At 40.0% G+C, this 17,601-nt stretch overlaps 1 protein-coding gene across 1 annotated transcript in view; it reads left to right on the top strand.

Moving 5' to 3' along the window:
* The first annotated feature begins 2,818 nt into the window (after positions 1-2,818).
* pdzd8 (PDZ domain containing 8) overlaps positions 2,819-17,601 on the top strand; it is a 36,197-nt gene continuing 21,414 nt past the window's right edge. Inside the window, exons 1-3 of the mRNA XM_032553380.1 lie at positions 2,819-4,331; positions 14,014-14,139; positions 16,213-16,315. Of these exons, the coding sequence (XP_032409271.1) occupies positions 3,442-4,331; positions 14,014-14,139; positions 16,213-16,315 (1,119 nt within the window). The 5' untranslated portion in view covers positions 2,819-3,441. The remainder of the gene's footprint in view (positions 4,332-14,013; positions 14,140-16,212; positions 16,316-17,601) is intronic.

Here is a 17,601-nt window from a genome sequence, read left to right as displayed (position 1 = left end):
TAATAAACAACTAACAAACTTAATTTATCAGGAAATATTGTTATCAGTCTTATCAACAGAACACATGTTTATTGTAGCAAAGAAAATATTAAAAATCTCTGAAAATATAAATGGACGAACACAACCAAAACTTTTAATCAACGTTTTGCTCGAACCAATAAATAGTGCTACAATAGCGCTACATTATTGATTTATTTACAATCCGATGCAAAGCACTATAGTCAGCTCAAAGTAAAAAAGATTACAGGAAATCCAAACTGTAAACTATTTTGAATCTTACAAACGTAGGATTATAATTATAGTCAAATAGTTCAGTTAAGTTCAGCACAGGACGACAGCGGTCCAGATGGGATCCAATCATTTGCAATGCAGTCCAAATTCGTCCAAATCAATCAAACACAGTCCTATTCGAATCCAATTACCGACAGTATAGTCATCAAATTATTATATGACGCGATCAGATTCAACAAATAATAAGGTGGCAGGTTGTAGCAGTTGCCTTTCTAAGAAGAACCAGCAGATTGCCCAGCTTCACACTGGGAAAGCTGGAGGCGAAGGTAGAGAGGAATTCTCCAGCAGAACAATCAATACTCGTCTGAAGAATATACCAAAGAAAAATAAAACAATTATCAACAATATTGGAAAATAATAAATAAGTGGGCATGGAAAAAATAACACATAGCACTTGTGATTTATTGCAATAACAATCAGCTGAAATTGATGAGGTTTGCAAAAACCGCTTTGAATTGGAGCTTTTGCTGTTTTTTTTTTTTTTTTCCAGTGTTAAATGTAATTACTGTGTGTTGTTCTGCAGGAGAATTGTACTGAGTTGTGTGACTGATGTACTGAAGAAGTTTAATTATAGCTATGCTTTATGTATGTAACCTCAACACTTCTTTTATTTAGAGATGCATTTGTGCTCGCAGGCCATATTTAGTGACAGACATGCCCAGAAAAAGGACAGATAAGTTTTAAAACTACTTTTGTCGTGCCCGTTGATCCGACCATTGCTTTCAGATCAAAAAGAAAAAACTAAAAAGAGCGAAATGTAAAATATTAGAGGCAACAGCTTTTAAACTACTGCTCATTCTCAAAATGGCATGTTTGTGGAGGCTTGCTTGGAATATTATTTGAAATATTTTTGTGTTGATAAAGTGAAGAAGAAAAAAACTGATTTCCCGAGGCCTGCCAAGCTAAGTGAATCGTGTATATTTTTTAATCGAAGTGAAGAACCATGTCTCTTCAAGACAAAAAGGAACGGAAGAATTCTCTTGTAGCGTGAACAATCTCCGGTGTCATGAACATGCCCCGGCTAAAAATTGGCACCACCAAATAAAATGATAAAGTGTTTAGGATAAATGGCCTCCTTTTTCAATGAATCACCAAAACAAAAAAAACCCCCAAATATAGAAATGCATAGACAGGGAGATACATTTTTGATTTGTCTGCAGGAGAACTCAACACTTGTCCTGTTTTGAGTTGTTCCTCTTCAAACTAATTAAACAAAAAATACTTATGAATATGTTTCCTTAAATAGACCAGTCAGAAAAAGGTAAATCCCTGCTTGTTTTGTATCATTCAGGTTTGATTTATTTATTTTATTTTATTTTTTTTTTAACAAAAATAAAAATCTCTGAGCAGTTAGAGACTTTGGTTGTTTCTTTTTACTCATTTCAATGCTGAAAGCTGAACTGCCCTCCCAGTCTCAGGTCTCTGCTCCCTCCAGTAAGTTTTCCTCTGGGGCCTTTTTGTATTTGGCTGTGCTCCTTTCTATGTGCGTGCTGCTGAACCTCTCCAGGACGATGATGGCGCCGCTGTGTTTCAGTGTTTTAGTTCTTCAAATTATAGTCCAACAGAATCCTCCTCTTTGCTTTTATTTTACCTTTAAAAATGAAAAATATAACTCGTTGATCCTTCCCAGGAGACACAGCGACTCATCTAGGAGTTTACGAGCAACACGGAACATGTAACGCATTGTTTAGAGACAGCAGTGGCGTATGAGAGTTCAAAGGTCAGAGCACAGCTTTACAGAACCCTTGAAGAACTTGACAAGTACTCCGCTTGAAACGTCTGTGACTCAAAAGTTACAATGACCTCACAAGTTTAAAAGCAGGCAGGGCCAATGCACATGATGAGGCAAAAAGCAAAGATTACACTGGGGACCCCTGTTGGACGGCCAAGGAAGCACAATATTCTTCCTTATTTTTTCTTTTCTCATTCTACATTAGCTCAGTGCTTCAGAGAAATCAACATGACTTTTCTGAGTACAATACAAAAGGTTTTTATTTATCTCATTCATAAGCCACTCATCTACATAGACATTTTTGTTTTATTAGATAGATTGATAGATAAATGATTTGATTCAGAGTCTTGGAATGCTCAAAACACAGGGTTGGGCCAACTCTCATGATCCCTCTAGGACACTGCAGAGGTAGAGTAGAGCTGGCCTAGAGCTCCACACCCAGTGCAAAAACCAAACTGCTCTTCCTGAATCCGAAATTCGATTATTCCTCCTCTCCACAGCCCCGGAACAGACCTTAAAGCGGAGGCTTGCGTCTGTTACTTGCAAAATCTCTCCAGTGAACTCAAGGAAAAGCTCATAAGAATCCTCCATTGCTAGGGAATCCATGAATTTCAAAGAATGAAGCTAAGCTAATGGAGTTCAATAAATCAGTGTTGGCCCGACCTGCCGATTTTGATTGCCAAATCTGACGCGTAAAATTATTTTACGGTGAGGCCGCAGGAACAGGAAATAATCAAATGCACTTTAAATTAATTATTCAATAATGTATTTATTTATTACATTTTTTTCCCTTTGTATACCCAACAAAACAAAGGGGTGTGAAGGTAACTCTAATAATTTTAATGGGATTTACAGAAGTTTGTACAAGAAATGAGTAAGTAAGAGGGATTAGCTCAGTTCAGACACACGATGAGTTTATTCGTACATGATCAGGGCAGGGATGCTGAAGAGGAAAGAAAAAAGTAGAAGATGACATAATTTTTTTTAATATATTATATAAAATGTATATGTGAAGTGAAAGAGCATGTGCAGAGAGCTGTTGATACATAAGATAGGGTGAGGCGAAGCAAATGATCCACGGTGGATAACTCTAAAAGGAGAGGCCTAAATAATCATAAAATATTCACCCACATATGTTCTGCATGCTCCATTCGTGCTTCACTTCCGCTACCATGTTTTTGGTAATATCTCTAAAATCTGAGTCTCCTTGAACGCACCGACTGAAATGCATACTGATTCCGTCATCACGCATACAACGTAAGCCGCTTGTCCAATCAGGTGCGGAGATCCCAGCTCAGGAAAGAAGCAGATGATATGGCAGCTTAGAGAGCGACCAGGTGGAACTTGCTTCGTTGACGCGATTAAATGTTTGGCTATGGAGAGAATCTGACTTAGACAGACGGCAGCGGAGGCTCAAAATGATTTACCTGATACTGATCTCTGCGTTGTGTGGCGCGGTCGTTACGCTGATGTTACAGTTCTTGCTGATATACAGAAGGAACCCAGAACCCTTAGGTAGGACCGTTCAGTATGTCAGAGTAGTGCCTGATAACGCACTGAAAGATTATTTCAATGTCCCTCACGCCGAACCGAACCAGCAAGACGGCGGGACAGCCGCTGCATCCAAACCGCAAGAGGCCGTCCTCAGCCGGCAACAGGAAGCGGCTGTCACCGGCGGCAGCCCCAAACAACAACAACAGCAGCCGCCGCCGCCGCCTTCACACAGCGAACTCACAGATGCTGGCAGGACAGAAACGTGCAATTTCCTCAATGCGATATTCTTGTTTCTGTTCAGAGAGCTTAGAGATACCCCCGTGGTTCGGCACTGGATGACCAAAAAGATCAAGGTGGAGTTTGAGGAGCTGCTGCAGACCAAGACGGCGGGTCGGCTCCTGGAGGGGCTCAGTCTCCGGGACATTTCTCTGGGGAATTCTCTCCCGGTCTTCAAATCAGCCAAACTCATCAAACCGGTGCAGCTGGACGAGGACGGGATGCCCGAGGAGCTCAACTTCGAGGTGGACATCGAGTACAATGGCGGCTTCCACCTGGCCATAGACGTGGACCTGGTGTTCGGCAAGTCCGCCTACCTGTTCGTCAAGATGAGGCGCGTGGTGGGCAGGCTCAGGTTGCAGTTCACGCGCATGCCCTTCTCCCACTGGTCGTTCTCGTTCCTCGACGACCCGCTGGTGGACTTCGAGGTGAAGTCCCAGTTTGAGGGAAGGCCGCTGCCTCAGCTGACCTCCTTCATAGTGAACCAGCTGAAACGCGTCATCAAGAAGAAGCACACCCTGCCCAACTACAAAATCAGGTAGGCCCCAAAGCAAAGTGAGCACAAACAAGCTGCTGGCGACGAGCCCAGACGGCCCAGCAGCACCTCCAGGAGCATAAACCACAACACTGCAAATAGATTTCAACGAGCAAAAATGAAACACAAAGTGACCACAGTCACCTGATTGTGTTTATTTTGCTGCCAATCACCCCAAACTTCCCTTCTTCCTCAGACAATTCACTCCCCAGTTTAGTATGTAATGTACCACTGCATCAGGCTATTTGTTCATTTATTTTAGAGGTGAACAATAAACAGTCTCACATATTTCTGACGTATTCTGGTTTGGGCCATTTGATTTATGCAAACATGGGATGATGATCTCTGATTTAAACAGAGGCAACTGAGTATTCAAAGAAACGGGTTTCTCTGAGCCAACCTCGAAGATACAGGTTGTCTATTGTTTATTTGCATGCGTCTCAATGATTCAGTGCAAGCGCCGCAAGACATTAAGGGTCGTATACTGATGATGAAGTTTAGATCTGATTCTGAATCAACCGAGAGAGAATGGAATAAAAATTTCTTAGAAGCCCTACGTTTAGGGATTAACAGTGACTCTTAGCAACCTCCTGTTGGTGCATGACGTTTATTGAAGTCACATAACCCAATCTCCTTTAAGTAGATTAAATAAAATTATTGTAATCCGTCGGTTCGAAGAAGTTGTTGCACGGTCAATTCACAATGTTGTGTGACAAGTGGTTGCTTTTGTCAAACTCATTTTAATTTGGGGCCATGTCAAGATCATGAATATTGTAAAAAAAGAAAAAAAAAAGGCAGATATTATAATATAAAGCAATTCTTTTGACATATCTACAAATCCCCACATAATCATCATCTTCACAGCACATGAATTTAACCCAGGGGCCTGCAACCTTCTTAAACAAATGAGAACTTTTTATTTGAAATGTTTGAAATGAGTAAAATGTAGTTGAATATAAAGCCAATTTCTGGCATATTTTCTTTCCATGCTCTAGGTGTGTGTGTGGGGGTGTGTGTTTGTGTGTGTGTGTGTGTGGGAACAAATTTTGGGCCATGACTCAGATTTCAGATAGCTGTCCTCCCACTAGCAGATGCTACTGCTTTCACTGTTATTAATCATAATGCAAGTTTTTAAACTCCTCGAACAGATGCTGATGGCTCTATGTGAACAGGGAAATTGGAATTTTGGAAAGCTGGACCAAACTCCATTTGAAATGAAATCTCTTTAAAAATGGTCATTTTTCACGCTGGACTCATTAATATGTCCCAATTCCAGCCGCTCAAACTGGAACTGTCTTTGTAGTTAGCCTTTACGCTCAGCTGGTTTGCTGAGAATTTGTACTTTTAAAAAATGTAAATATTTTGTGTTGCTACATACAAAAACAAATATAAAAAAAATCTGAATATATTTGGCTTTGACATCCCTCTGCAGGTCTCCTAAAACAGGACGGGGGCATTTCGATGCAATTTCCTTTTCCTGTTTTTGTTTACACAACTTTAATATGTTCACTTTTTGTCCAGCTACTTTTTATGAAACTTATGTAACTATTTACTGTCAGACATAGCTAAATATATTTTATTATGTATTTAGTGTTATGTAACTCCTATAAATGTAATAAGGAATTGTCAGATCATGCACAAAAATGGGAATATGTTTATCTTTTGATCTGCTGGCATGAAACAAATTTAAAAATAATCTTCTAGTCACAACCGTTTGTATATTCCATTGGTGAGTAAATCAAGGCTAAAAGTTAAGAAGTTGGAATCGTGATTATCAAACAACTAGGATAAAATAGTTCCTCTAAATAATTAATGTAAAAAGTCAAATTGTGTGTAGATTCTTGGAGCAAACACAAACTTGGTGTCATGTGATTCTAAATTTAGTTTTTCAGTCGTGGTTGAGGGGGGGAAATAGTTATGGGACAGACCACATTTTGTGAATTAAACAAGAATATTTAGAAATATCTGCATAACTGTGTAAAACATCTGTTTAACATTTGTATGAAGCAAAACTCAGAGAAAATATGCTCAAGTCTTTCAGTGAGAAAGGATTGAGAATCAAGATTTTCAGACTTCCAGTTGGACTAAAATTGAAAGAAAATCAACAGGATGTGTACATGAATAGTTCTCTCTTTATCTGGTGCCTAGACTAACACAATTGATAGAGTACATAGTGTCAGCACTGTTCATAAGGAACAAAGTTAAAGAAACGGAGCGTGAAAAAGGGAAGTTGAAAGAGTCGGAGTGAAAGGAAGTCTTGAAAATGGGTTTTCGGTTTTGTTTATCGGTTTTGCAGAGGCAATTTCCACAGAACTAAATGTGTTGAATGTGTGAGACTGCTACAACTATTAAAGTGTTATGTGTTTTCAAGACACAACGCGCTATTTTATAGCATAATTAAATGACTATGTATTTTTCTTAGAAAAATGCTATATGTGCTAAATCAAATACGACTTAAAATAAATTTTACTTCCTGAGTTAACGCCTTGAAATTGGACCTCTGTCTGTAAAAATACATGCTCTTTGTTCAGAAAGAGCAGGAAAACTCCCTCATCAACCTTTTAACAACGTTTTCATCAGCGTCACACTTAGAAGCAGCTTCTACAATGAGCTCAGCAGATGCACAGTCCGACCAGCTGGTTGCCAATTGCTGCTGGCTAGTCTGAAGGATCTGAGTAGGGGAGTCGGGGGTGAGGTGGAAGCTGCACCTCAAAGTGGAGCGATGGGTCCACCCAGGCTTTGCACAACTGAATTGTTGCCATGGAGATTAAAACAAAATTCTCAAAAATGCATAGAAGACTCAAGACGACCCTCCAGTTATGTTTTTGATAATGGCGTAACATTATAGCACGACGCAAAGCTCCAAAAGGTCGATTTTGCGTCCCTGCATTGAAGGTGGTGCGCCATGTAACCAGAGCTGTTGCTTAAACTCTGTTGTTAAAAGGGAAGTTTCACTAGCAGCTGCTCTCTAACCACCATCACTATCACCCTGCTGCTTCCTCCTTCCTGGGCTCCAGTAGGAACCCACCCTCCTGCAGAACGTGGCCCGTTTACCTTCATGTTTCTGCAGCTACGACGTGAAACCACAGTGTGAAAAACAACCGCCATTTTTAAACCTGATAAGCAAAACCCAAGATGCAAGATTTCCTTCTTCTCACTCTGACTCTCTCAACTTCCCTTTTTATGCTTTCTATTATTATTGTTTTTGACTTCCTTACTTTTCACCAACACTGCAGAGAGGATGTACTCTGTGTTGAAATGGCTGCATCTCCTAGAAATGTCTGTTGTGCTGCAGGCTAACAGAATTTTAAGTGCAATAATTTTGCCAGAACCAACAATCTTCCAAGTAGGGCTGGGAGATGTCGCTTCCAAGTAAATTCAGATTTTTAAAATTATTCTAAATCTGATTTTCAATGTATTATTTTTTCCCCTCTTCTTAAAAAGATCTCTAAGCCCGGTGGTTGGGTGCTGGGCAGTCATTCATCCAGCGGCCCGTCATAGTTTTGAGTTAAAAAATGTTTAAAGTTGACAGGAAATTTGAAAATATCCCTTGGTAATTATGTGTTATTGAAAGATGGGAAGATTAATACCTGAACACCAACTATAAAGTCTTAAAAATGCAAACATTTTCAAAAGACTTAAATACATGTGACTTAAATTCATACATTGGGGGAAACTGAGATATATTGCAGTCATCCCTTTTGGGAGTTGACTTGAATTCAAAGTACAAGCTGTAAAACTTGTACTTTGTACAAGTGCTTGTAAAATATGATGATTGGCCTGGAAGGGCTCTGAACTATGGAAGTCAAAGGAACTTTTAAAAAATACAGATTTTATGAAAATTTTAATTTTCATAAGCAGAAGAAGGGAAAGAAGACTGCAGTAACGGTACTATGGTGAGACAAAAGAGGGCGGGAAGTAGGACTGCAAGATTTCCCCAGAAAATCAATGTTGGTCAGGATTGATGGACTCTACAGTGGGTCCATCTGCCACACTGAACTATTGGAGACCACTGATAGATGCAGGTAGGGGGCGCTGTCAAGCAGAGATTCCTGCCATGATGGTTGATCGATGAGTCTAACCCTGGTTTTATTCAGAGTGACTTGAGGAGATGACTGGTTATATACCTGTCATCACAATGACTCCATGCATAAAGTGCAGATGACAATGGGTCAGTGTTATTTTCACTGAACTTTAGCACATTTACAAAGAACGGGAGAAAATCCTCCAAGCTGAGTGTGTAAGAAGCCCCTGGGCTAGTTACTCTGATTGGATTTTATTTTAAAAAGTATTAAGCAAAGGCTCTAAATAGTTACATACACACAATATTTGTTTTTCTTTTTATAGTAAAATTTTTTTTATCTTAATAAAATTTTTATAAAATTCTATTTCCCCCTTCTCTATGCTTTCAGTGCCCATTTACTGTGATTGTAAAACATGGCAAACACTTAAACTATTACTGAATAGTTGAATAGGGGTTTCAACCAAATAATTTGCACCGTCTAATAGATAATTTTGCAAGTTGTGCATCATTTTAGAAAAAAGTCTTTCTCAAAATAGCCCCATGGTTGGCTGTTTAATACTGTGCTTTTGTCTTTCTATCGTGTACTGAAAATTATCACACACACACGCGCGCACACACACACACCCCCACACACACTCCCAGCCCTTAGAAAGCAGATTTGGAGCTTAAAGGATTTGAGTTTCTTTCTCTAATACTTAATGGTTCACATCTTTCTTTTGCTCGCAAAGACCTGTCTAGAGAAGGGATGTGCTGCAAAAGAAACTCTGGACATGCGCATGTGAGTGTGCATTATCTCCTGATCATGTAGAGTGAGTGTGATGTAATAATAGGGCCTTGGGATTTGCTGAGCGGCCCAGATGGTGGTTCACAGAAGGGGAGGGTTGGGACCGCAGCCTTCTGGAGGCGATCCAGGCATTACTGCCAACAGCAGTCGGCTTCACATATGGGGGAATACTCTATTTGATGTCCACTGTGCTGGGTAGCTGTTGCTCCACTGGGAAGACTCCTGATCAGCGTCACATTATCTTGCTTGTTATAAAAATGAAGTGAAAGTGAAAGTGTTTCCCCACGGCTACATTGGTCTTTAGACTTGAGTATAATGCCGCATGGAATGTTCTGTTGCTGCAAAGTCTTGTAGCATTTTGTTCTTGTTAGCGTAACTTTAAGATACATAAAGTTAAAACTTGATTTCTATTGCTCGATTGCATCACTGTGCATGCCTCCAATGTGCCACGCTATGTGGGGAGTGACTACTGCCCTCCACCTCCTATGGGACGTGGTGTGATGTTAGGGGTTTCTCCAGACCTCCATTTGAATCACTTGAGGTGATTGACCTCAGACGTTTGTCATTAAAGCTGGTCTTCTGTGGGCCTTGCTTATTGCGGCAGTGATACTCACTTCCTCTTTGATTGCACTAGGTAAGGTAAAAGTTTCACTGAAACCTACCTCTGTCTCTAGCCCTTTTCTCCGCTGTCAAATCTCACTCTAACCCAGGGGTGTCAAACTCCAGTCCTCAAGGGCCGGTTTCCTGCAACTTTTAGATGTGCCTCTGCTGCACCACACCTGAATAGAATAATTAGGTCATTAGCAGGACTCTGGAGAACTGATCTACACAATGAGGAGGTCAAGTCATTTCATTCCAGTGTTTTGTACCTGTGGCACATCTAAAAACTGCAGGACAGCGGCCCTCGAGGACTGGAGTTTGACACCTGTGCTCTAACCGATTAGTCTCCTGGTCGGTATAGTCAGGTTTGAAGCGTCTCCATCGATGTCTGTTCCTCACTATAGTGGGAGTGAATCTGAGCAGGAATGTGGGAGGGCTGTGAGCGAGCAGGAGCAGCGACACTCGGCAATGAAAAAGCTTCAGGTCGGGGTTTTCAAGGACTCTTAAAAGCCTTGATATTTCACTTTTCTAAAAGAAATTAATGGCTGGCACAAGCATAATGAAAAGAGTTCAGTTTAGCTGATTGCTTTGCTCTACATATGTACATAATATCTATCTAAATTGTTTCACTTTATTTTGTCTAAGTGTGCTGTCTTTAATCTAGGCAAAGCAGTCAAACGATTTACACCAATATCCACGCATGAACTTTATTGAAACGAAAAACCCAAAGAATAACATGTACATCATTCCAAACCAATGTTGTTTAGTTTTTACAGAGACCTCTCAGATCATGCGGAAATTTTTTCTTTTGCGTTTCCTCGTAAAAGTATTGCATTCCCTCACAATGAATATTAATTTTTCTTTGCAACAGGATTTGCATTCCCTTGCAATAAATGAGCAAAACCATTTGAGCGGTAGCTAAGAATCACTACTCTGGGATTCCTAGCAACCGGTTATTTAACCCGTAAAAATAACTCAAAAATAGTCCAAATAGTTTGGATGTATTTTTTTTCCTTTTTCCTTTATTCTTACGGCAAGTTTCTGTTCGTAACTAAAGGATGGAAAGCGATGGAAAGCCTAGAATTGACCTGTTTTGATTTTGTATTCTGCACACAAGTTTGTGGTGCATTTGTAATCTAACGAAAAATATAGAAGTCTTCACATATCTCACCGAGATGACGTTCATGGAAAAGCTTTTACAAAACCCTTTTGTTGCAGCACAAAGGCTTTGACATATTCAGCATATTGAATACTGAAAGCATTGTGAGGGGATGCAAAACGCATTACGTGGAAATGCAAAAGAAAATTGCCATGTAAGGCAAGGTAATTTTATTTATATCGCATATTTTTAGCAACAAGGCAATTCAAAGTGCTTTACAAGAATTAGAAGGAAATGCAAACAAAATAACAAACCAAAGGAAAGAGCAAAAGAAGAAAAAAGTATAAAACTACATATTAGTTCCCCATGTTTAAGAATCAGTGGTCCGTAACTTATAAAATTAATAAGGGGTTTCTCTGGATTCTCGTAGCACAAAAGAAAAACAAAAATCCCCCATGTTCCTTAGAGGGCTTCGTAGGATTTGGTGTTTCACATGAGCCGGGCTCAAAAACTGTAACTAGCTCCAACAGACTGCTGTCTCTTTCACCAACTATAAAGTCTTAAAAAATGTAAACATTTTAAAAAGACTTACGCAATGCTTAGCCTGGTGGGGGCACAAGTAAAGCCTGGTGGCCCGCCAGGCTTATAATAACTGGGGGAAACACTGGCCTTCTGTAAAAATGTATGGCACAAACACAAACTTTTTAAAGCAACATTAACACTAAACAGGTCAGGTTTAATGATTTTTAAGGCGAACCAGAGACGACCACATGTCTATCAATACCGGTGCGTAGTCGTGGAAATGGTTTTGACTCTGCTGGAAGATATATGAAGGAGTCAGAGATCATAATGACCTACTGGCACATGACGATGAATGACTTATGGCTCTGCACAGAACTGGCCCCCAGCCTTACAGAGGAGTGTCACCAGTGCCTGTTCAAGTTCTCACTACTCTGGGATCCCTAGCAACTGGAGCATTTGTGAGCGATGTGGCTGACAGATCTGGAATGTCAGAGTCATCCCTCAGCTGAGCCACGCTGGCCGTATTGATTGGCCTCATCTATACGTTGTCTAAGATACATAAGGTTCCCCCCACACTGCGGCTGGACAGGCAGATGTTAAATTGCAATGTGCAGCTACCAGGCGACCTCTTAACGCCAGTGTTTATTTGTATAACACATTTAAGTAACAAGGCAGTTCAAAGTTCTTCATAAAAACATACGAACATCGTAAATAGATTTAAAAAAATCATAGTCACTAATTGAGAAACCAGTAAGAAACGTTACATTTAGTCAAATATCATCATCAAAATCATCAATCCACGTCAAATATGTTCCAGTTATTATAAGTTAAAAGCCATGCTTTTGATTGCTAATAGCAGTGTAGCAGTGTTTCAGCTGTTTTGCTGTTTTCTGAAAGTTTGTTCCAGATTTGTGGTGCATGGAAGCTGAATGGTTCTTCTCCATGTTTGGTTCTGGTTCTGCGTCCCCAGAACCAGAAGACCTGAGAGGTCTGGGTGGTTGATACAACAACAGGAGATCTGTAATGTAGTTTTGGTGCTAAGCCATTCAGTGATTTATAAACAGAAGTACTTTTAAAGTCTATTCTCTGTTCTTGGGGGAAGTGAGAGATCTCACCAATAAACCTGCAGCAGGTGCTTCTGTTAAGTGATTCTGTGTTGTAACGTAGACTGATTAAAGATTAAAGGGTATGTGATGCAGGTGTCACCATAACCAGCCGGTCAGGATTAGAGAAAGGGTGTAGATAATAGTGAGTCGTCTTACTAATGAGGCTAATTTTAACTTACTACTTGAATCTGAGGGAGCTAAATAATGAGACCTTCTAAGCTTTGTATCCAAACTGATACTCCTTTGGCGTCAGTTTCTCGTAAATCATGCATCATATCTTATCAAAAATAAACCTTTTGCTTGAATGAAAATGATACATCAAAATAACCAGGGGTATGAATAGTTTTGGGCTTAACTTTACACAGAACACTTAAAGAAATACAAACACCTGCAAACTTCAGGTGTTTGTAAATTAGAGAGTTTATTGCACAGAAAATGATACCTTTATGATGTTCTCCTTTTCTGCTTCTTTACCATGTTGCCATGGCTACTGCCTCCAGGGGAAAAATCCTTGGCGTTGTGGGTCATCATGTTCAATAGGAAATCGTCTCTCAGGGAGGCGGGGCTTAGGAGATGTCTGTATATGGGCGTATAGTATTGTTAAGAACTGGATGTTGATTTGATGCAGCAATCAAGGTGATGCTTTGGGGTTTCCCTGTATGACTCAAGGAGAGTAGTAAAAGTTTAAGGCCTTGCTACACACCCTAGCTGACGATCTCGAGGAAGAGTTCAATGAAAAATGACGTGGAAAACCTCAAAATGGCATACTTTGATCCAAGATCCATGACTTCCTGTTGGGTTTAGCAGGGGTCTCAAACTCCAGTCCTCGAGGGCCGCAATCCTGCAACTTTTAGATGTGCCTCTGCTGCACCACACCTGAATAGAATAATTAGGTCATTAGCAAGACTCTGGAGAACTGATCTACACAAGGAGGAGGTAATTAAGCCATTTCATTCCAGTGTTTTGTACCTGTGGCACATCTAAAAACTGTAGGTCTGCGGCCCTCGAGGACTGGAGTTTGAGACCCCTGGTTTAGGGAAACCAAAGGGAATATTTCAGGGCTGGTACTGAAATATATATATATATATTTTTTATATATATATCATGACTTCTATCAGTTGAGTTTTCTTGTAAACAAGAGAGATGTTTAGGAGTGACCAGTAGTCTGTCTAAACAAGTAAACAGAAGAAGTGGGGCAGGAGCAGCAGAATCAGGCGAAGTAACTTCTCCTTCAGGATGAGTTGAAGCAGCACCAGAATCAGCGGCGGTCCTAGTCTGAACTGGAATCAGCAGTTCTGGTTCTAGTCTGAACAGCCTTCTGAGCAACCCCTAACCTGCTGATGCTCTCCCATAGGGGGCAGTGAGTGGGAACCCCCGAGTCAGAGTATCTCATAAGAGCTAGAATGAATTCTAACTGCGTTTTGGTGAATTAGCCTGAATTTCATGCACCAGGATTTGAATTGCACATGATTATTTACTCTGTGTTGAACCGTGTGGAGTGAGTTTTCAACTTTAAGAATTAAAAAAATCTTTCCTCTTTCTCTCTGCAGATACAAGCCCTTCTTTCCCTTCCAAGTGCAGCCTCCGCTGGGCTCAGCCTGCGATTTGGATCTGTCAGTCCAGGACAGCAGGCTGGTGGAAGGCAAACTCAGAGTCACTCTTATTGAATGTAGCAGGTGACACACTTTCACTTCATCTCTTACTTGACTGACCTGGACATCTGTGTCCACAGACTCTTACATAGAATACCGGACCTGGTTTGCACCGCGTCTCTCGACATCTTTTGGCCCGACCACAATGTTTCGGTCATGTCTACGGACTGCACACATTTGTCAGTATTAAGAGTGAAGCACCGGTTGTGTGTGCATGTAAAATTTCACCCCCAAAAAATTCTATATCAAATAAAACTGTAGTCCTCAAAAACTCTCAAAACAGTTGCCTGATATACTCAGGTTTGCAAAAAAAAACAAAACAGTCTCTTTTTTTTTTCTTCCTCAAGTTGTCTGAGCTATCCATAATAAGATCTGGTCACCAAACACATTATGCTTTGTCATGTATTCAACAGAAGCTAAGCCAAAGGAAAGGAGCAGCAGAAGTCCACCACGTGATTTAGCAGCTTGTGAATTCAGGGTTAGCAACAGCAACTTGACATCATCTTCATCTGCAATCCCTTTTCAGTTTGATTAAATTATATTCAAAATGGAAAAGAAATATCCTTTGTCTGTCTGTAGGTAAAGGGAAAAATTCATCTCCAGCAGCTGCGTTCATTCTGTCCTGTTCTGTAATTAGAACTCCACTTAGCATTACGCAATCTGGGTGATAAGTGCAAATCCTTCACACTATAAACTTTACGCCCCTCATTATTTTAAAGTTTTGACATCACTTTTCACCAGTAACTCTAACCAAAAGGCAAAAATGCTGTAACAAAGAAAAACATTATTTTCCAAATATTGCTTATGCTGTTAAAAACAACAGTCCCATTAGCTGACAAGGATCATCTGGGTTTATTCAAACATTCTGCTCTTCTGTAGTCATCCGATTTCTCCAGATCTGTTTTGATGCAGCTTATTTCAATTTTACATCCCTATAGCATGTAGCGAGCTCATCACTAAGGACGCTGTCGGTCTTCAAAAATCTCACCTTTCTAAACCTAGAATGTTGACCAGTTGTGAAAGCGTTTTATGAATTAACCAGAGCCTGTTGTGTTAGAGGAGTGTGTGTGAGAGGGAGATGGGGATTAGCTACGAGTGTGTTTTATGGACCACAAATGATTGGATCAACGTAATCTAGTAATAACAAAAGTTTCCCATTAAAATCATCTCCTCTTTCACCGGCCTTCTCACTCACTCTTGTAGCTATGCCTGTCTTTATTAGCGCTTTTATTTCTTTTTAGTTGTTTTTGAATATTTAACAATTCGTAGAGTATTGTACAGAGAAAGGGAAAAAATAAATTATTTAAAGTTTTTATACATATTCAAGGAGTGAGCTTGACTATGTTGAGGTGATGCCCCACCCCTATTCTTTATTGTACTTCAAATGTGAAGTTCCATACAAGTTTTGACTCGTATAACTTATAATGTGTAGCTCTCCCAGGACACTATTAGTTACATATTAGGTGTAGTGATGACAGTAGTCCATTGTCATAAAGTCTTGCATCAAACGACTTGATCCATTACTGCCACCTTGTGGTTGTGGTTAGCAGCACACTACTGAGCATAAAACCAGCTTCCAAAGTATGGGGGAATTTTCCTGCCATAAGTCGAGAGCACACATTTTCAGTCTGAAAGCAAAACTTCATGTCTTTGTTCTCCAAACTTGTAATGATTGAACTCAAATCTTCTGCTCTCTTTCTAATATAGAACTATCGACTGTAGCAACCTGCGCTGCCACTATAGAAATATCTATCTATGTGTCCATCTATCAATATAGACATGTCTATCCATCAATCAATATAGAGATGGATCCACAGAACGGTTGGTTCTGTGGATCCATTCTCTTTGGTTGGGTGATCAAACTCCTGCCTGAGATCTTCTGTAGGCTGTTAGCAATGCTTTCAGACTGAAAATGTGTGCTCTTGACTCATGGCAGTAAAATCCTTCCGTACCAAAACGCGTTTCAAACCTGCTTACATTGGCGGACTCTCTTGACTGACATTTCCTTGGCCTTCCTCAGCCATAAGGATTTCCCTATCAGAGAATGGCTTCCTGCGGCTGTCTTAGTGATCTCACTGTTCCTGTCTGTGCCTGCAGACTGTTCATCCTGGGCTCGTACGACAGAGAAACCTACGTTCACTGCACCCTGGAGCTGAGCAGCCAGCAGTGGAAGGAGAAGCCGCGCAGCTCCATAAAGCAGGTATGTCGTTTCTCCATTCCGTCCACTGTTCTCCTCCTGTCTGCTGTTCTTATCCTGCTCTCGACTTATTTATGCACAACGCCGAGAAGAAGCAGAAGGAGCGCTGACATCGATGGGTCAGGTGCTTTTAGTTCAGCCTAGGTTGGATCAGGTAACCATATCCCCCAAATCTGGAACAACCTGCCGTCATGTCTTTTTAAATGGAAAACTCACCTTTTCTACACTAGTTTTTTTCAAGTTCAGCAGGTTTTTTTTGTTGTATCATTTTATTATCTTGATTTTAATGTGCTGAGTATGACAGTAATGCTCAAGAATATAGAAGGCCACATTTATTAGTAAAGATGTCTGTAAAGTTTTAGAATCATCTAATCTTTTCAACAAAGAAAATAATTGTAATTACAATTATTATGTAATTACATTAATTACTATTAATTACAATTCATTACAATTGTAATTAATGGTAACTAATTACCATTAATTACAATTCATTAATCATTGGCACAACTGTTTGCTTTTCTAACATTTAGTCCAAATAGAAGTAACTGAAGGATGTTTTCATTTGTGCTTTACCTTTTAAAGTTGATCCGAGTTCTTGAAACTTCCAATTGGTAATCCTTCATTTCCTGTCTGCCTGGGTTACATATATTAGGGTTGCACTGACAACCCTAATATTATCAGTGCAACCCTGATAATACTGCATGCCCATAATTGGAGATGGGCGATCGGCCGGCACATGCATGTGAAACGGATTTGTGCCACTGGGATTTTCTTTTTTTTCTTTCTTACAATTAAAATACACTTTTTTTCCATCCTGTTTTGAAATGCGATTAAAGTTAAAGTTTATTCTTTTTAGTATTGGATTGTGCTGCTACAGTGACAGACGAGTTTATTTCAAGTCTTTTTTCCTTTTTTGTTTTGCAGCTGAACATTTTATGGACACTTTAAACGTCTCATGAGCCAGAATTAGTTTTCTCTGCTAATATCTTAACACATGCTGCATTCCCAACAACAGATCACTGTATAAAATACTCAGAAGCAAACTGATCACAGTGCTGGAATATCTTAAGAGATGCTGTACTGCTTATCACAACCAGCAGATGACGCTGTACTGTTGTAAGTTGTCCAAAGGCAGAAACGAAGGGACGTCTGTGGGTCATTGTATTCTGATTGAATAAGCTCTGCTGACAGTTTAGACATAAATGCCAATTTAATAATACGCAAAAACTTGTAATGTAGAGCAACTGTGGCACGCAAACATTTCCTCGTCGTATGCTGCTTATTGGAAA

Source organism: Xiphophorus hellerii, chromosome 22 (assembly GCF_003331165.1).
Source record: "Xiphophorus hellerii strain 12219 chromosome 22, Xiphophorus_hellerii-4.1, whole genome shotgun sequence".
Classification (NCBI taxonomy): Eukaryota; Metazoa; Chordata; class Actinopteri; order Cyprinodontiformes; family Poeciliidae; genus Xiphophorus; species Xiphophorus hellerii.
The sequence above is the reverse complement of the archived record's forward strand: the minus strand, read 5'-3'. Positions and strand labels throughout refer to the sequence as shown.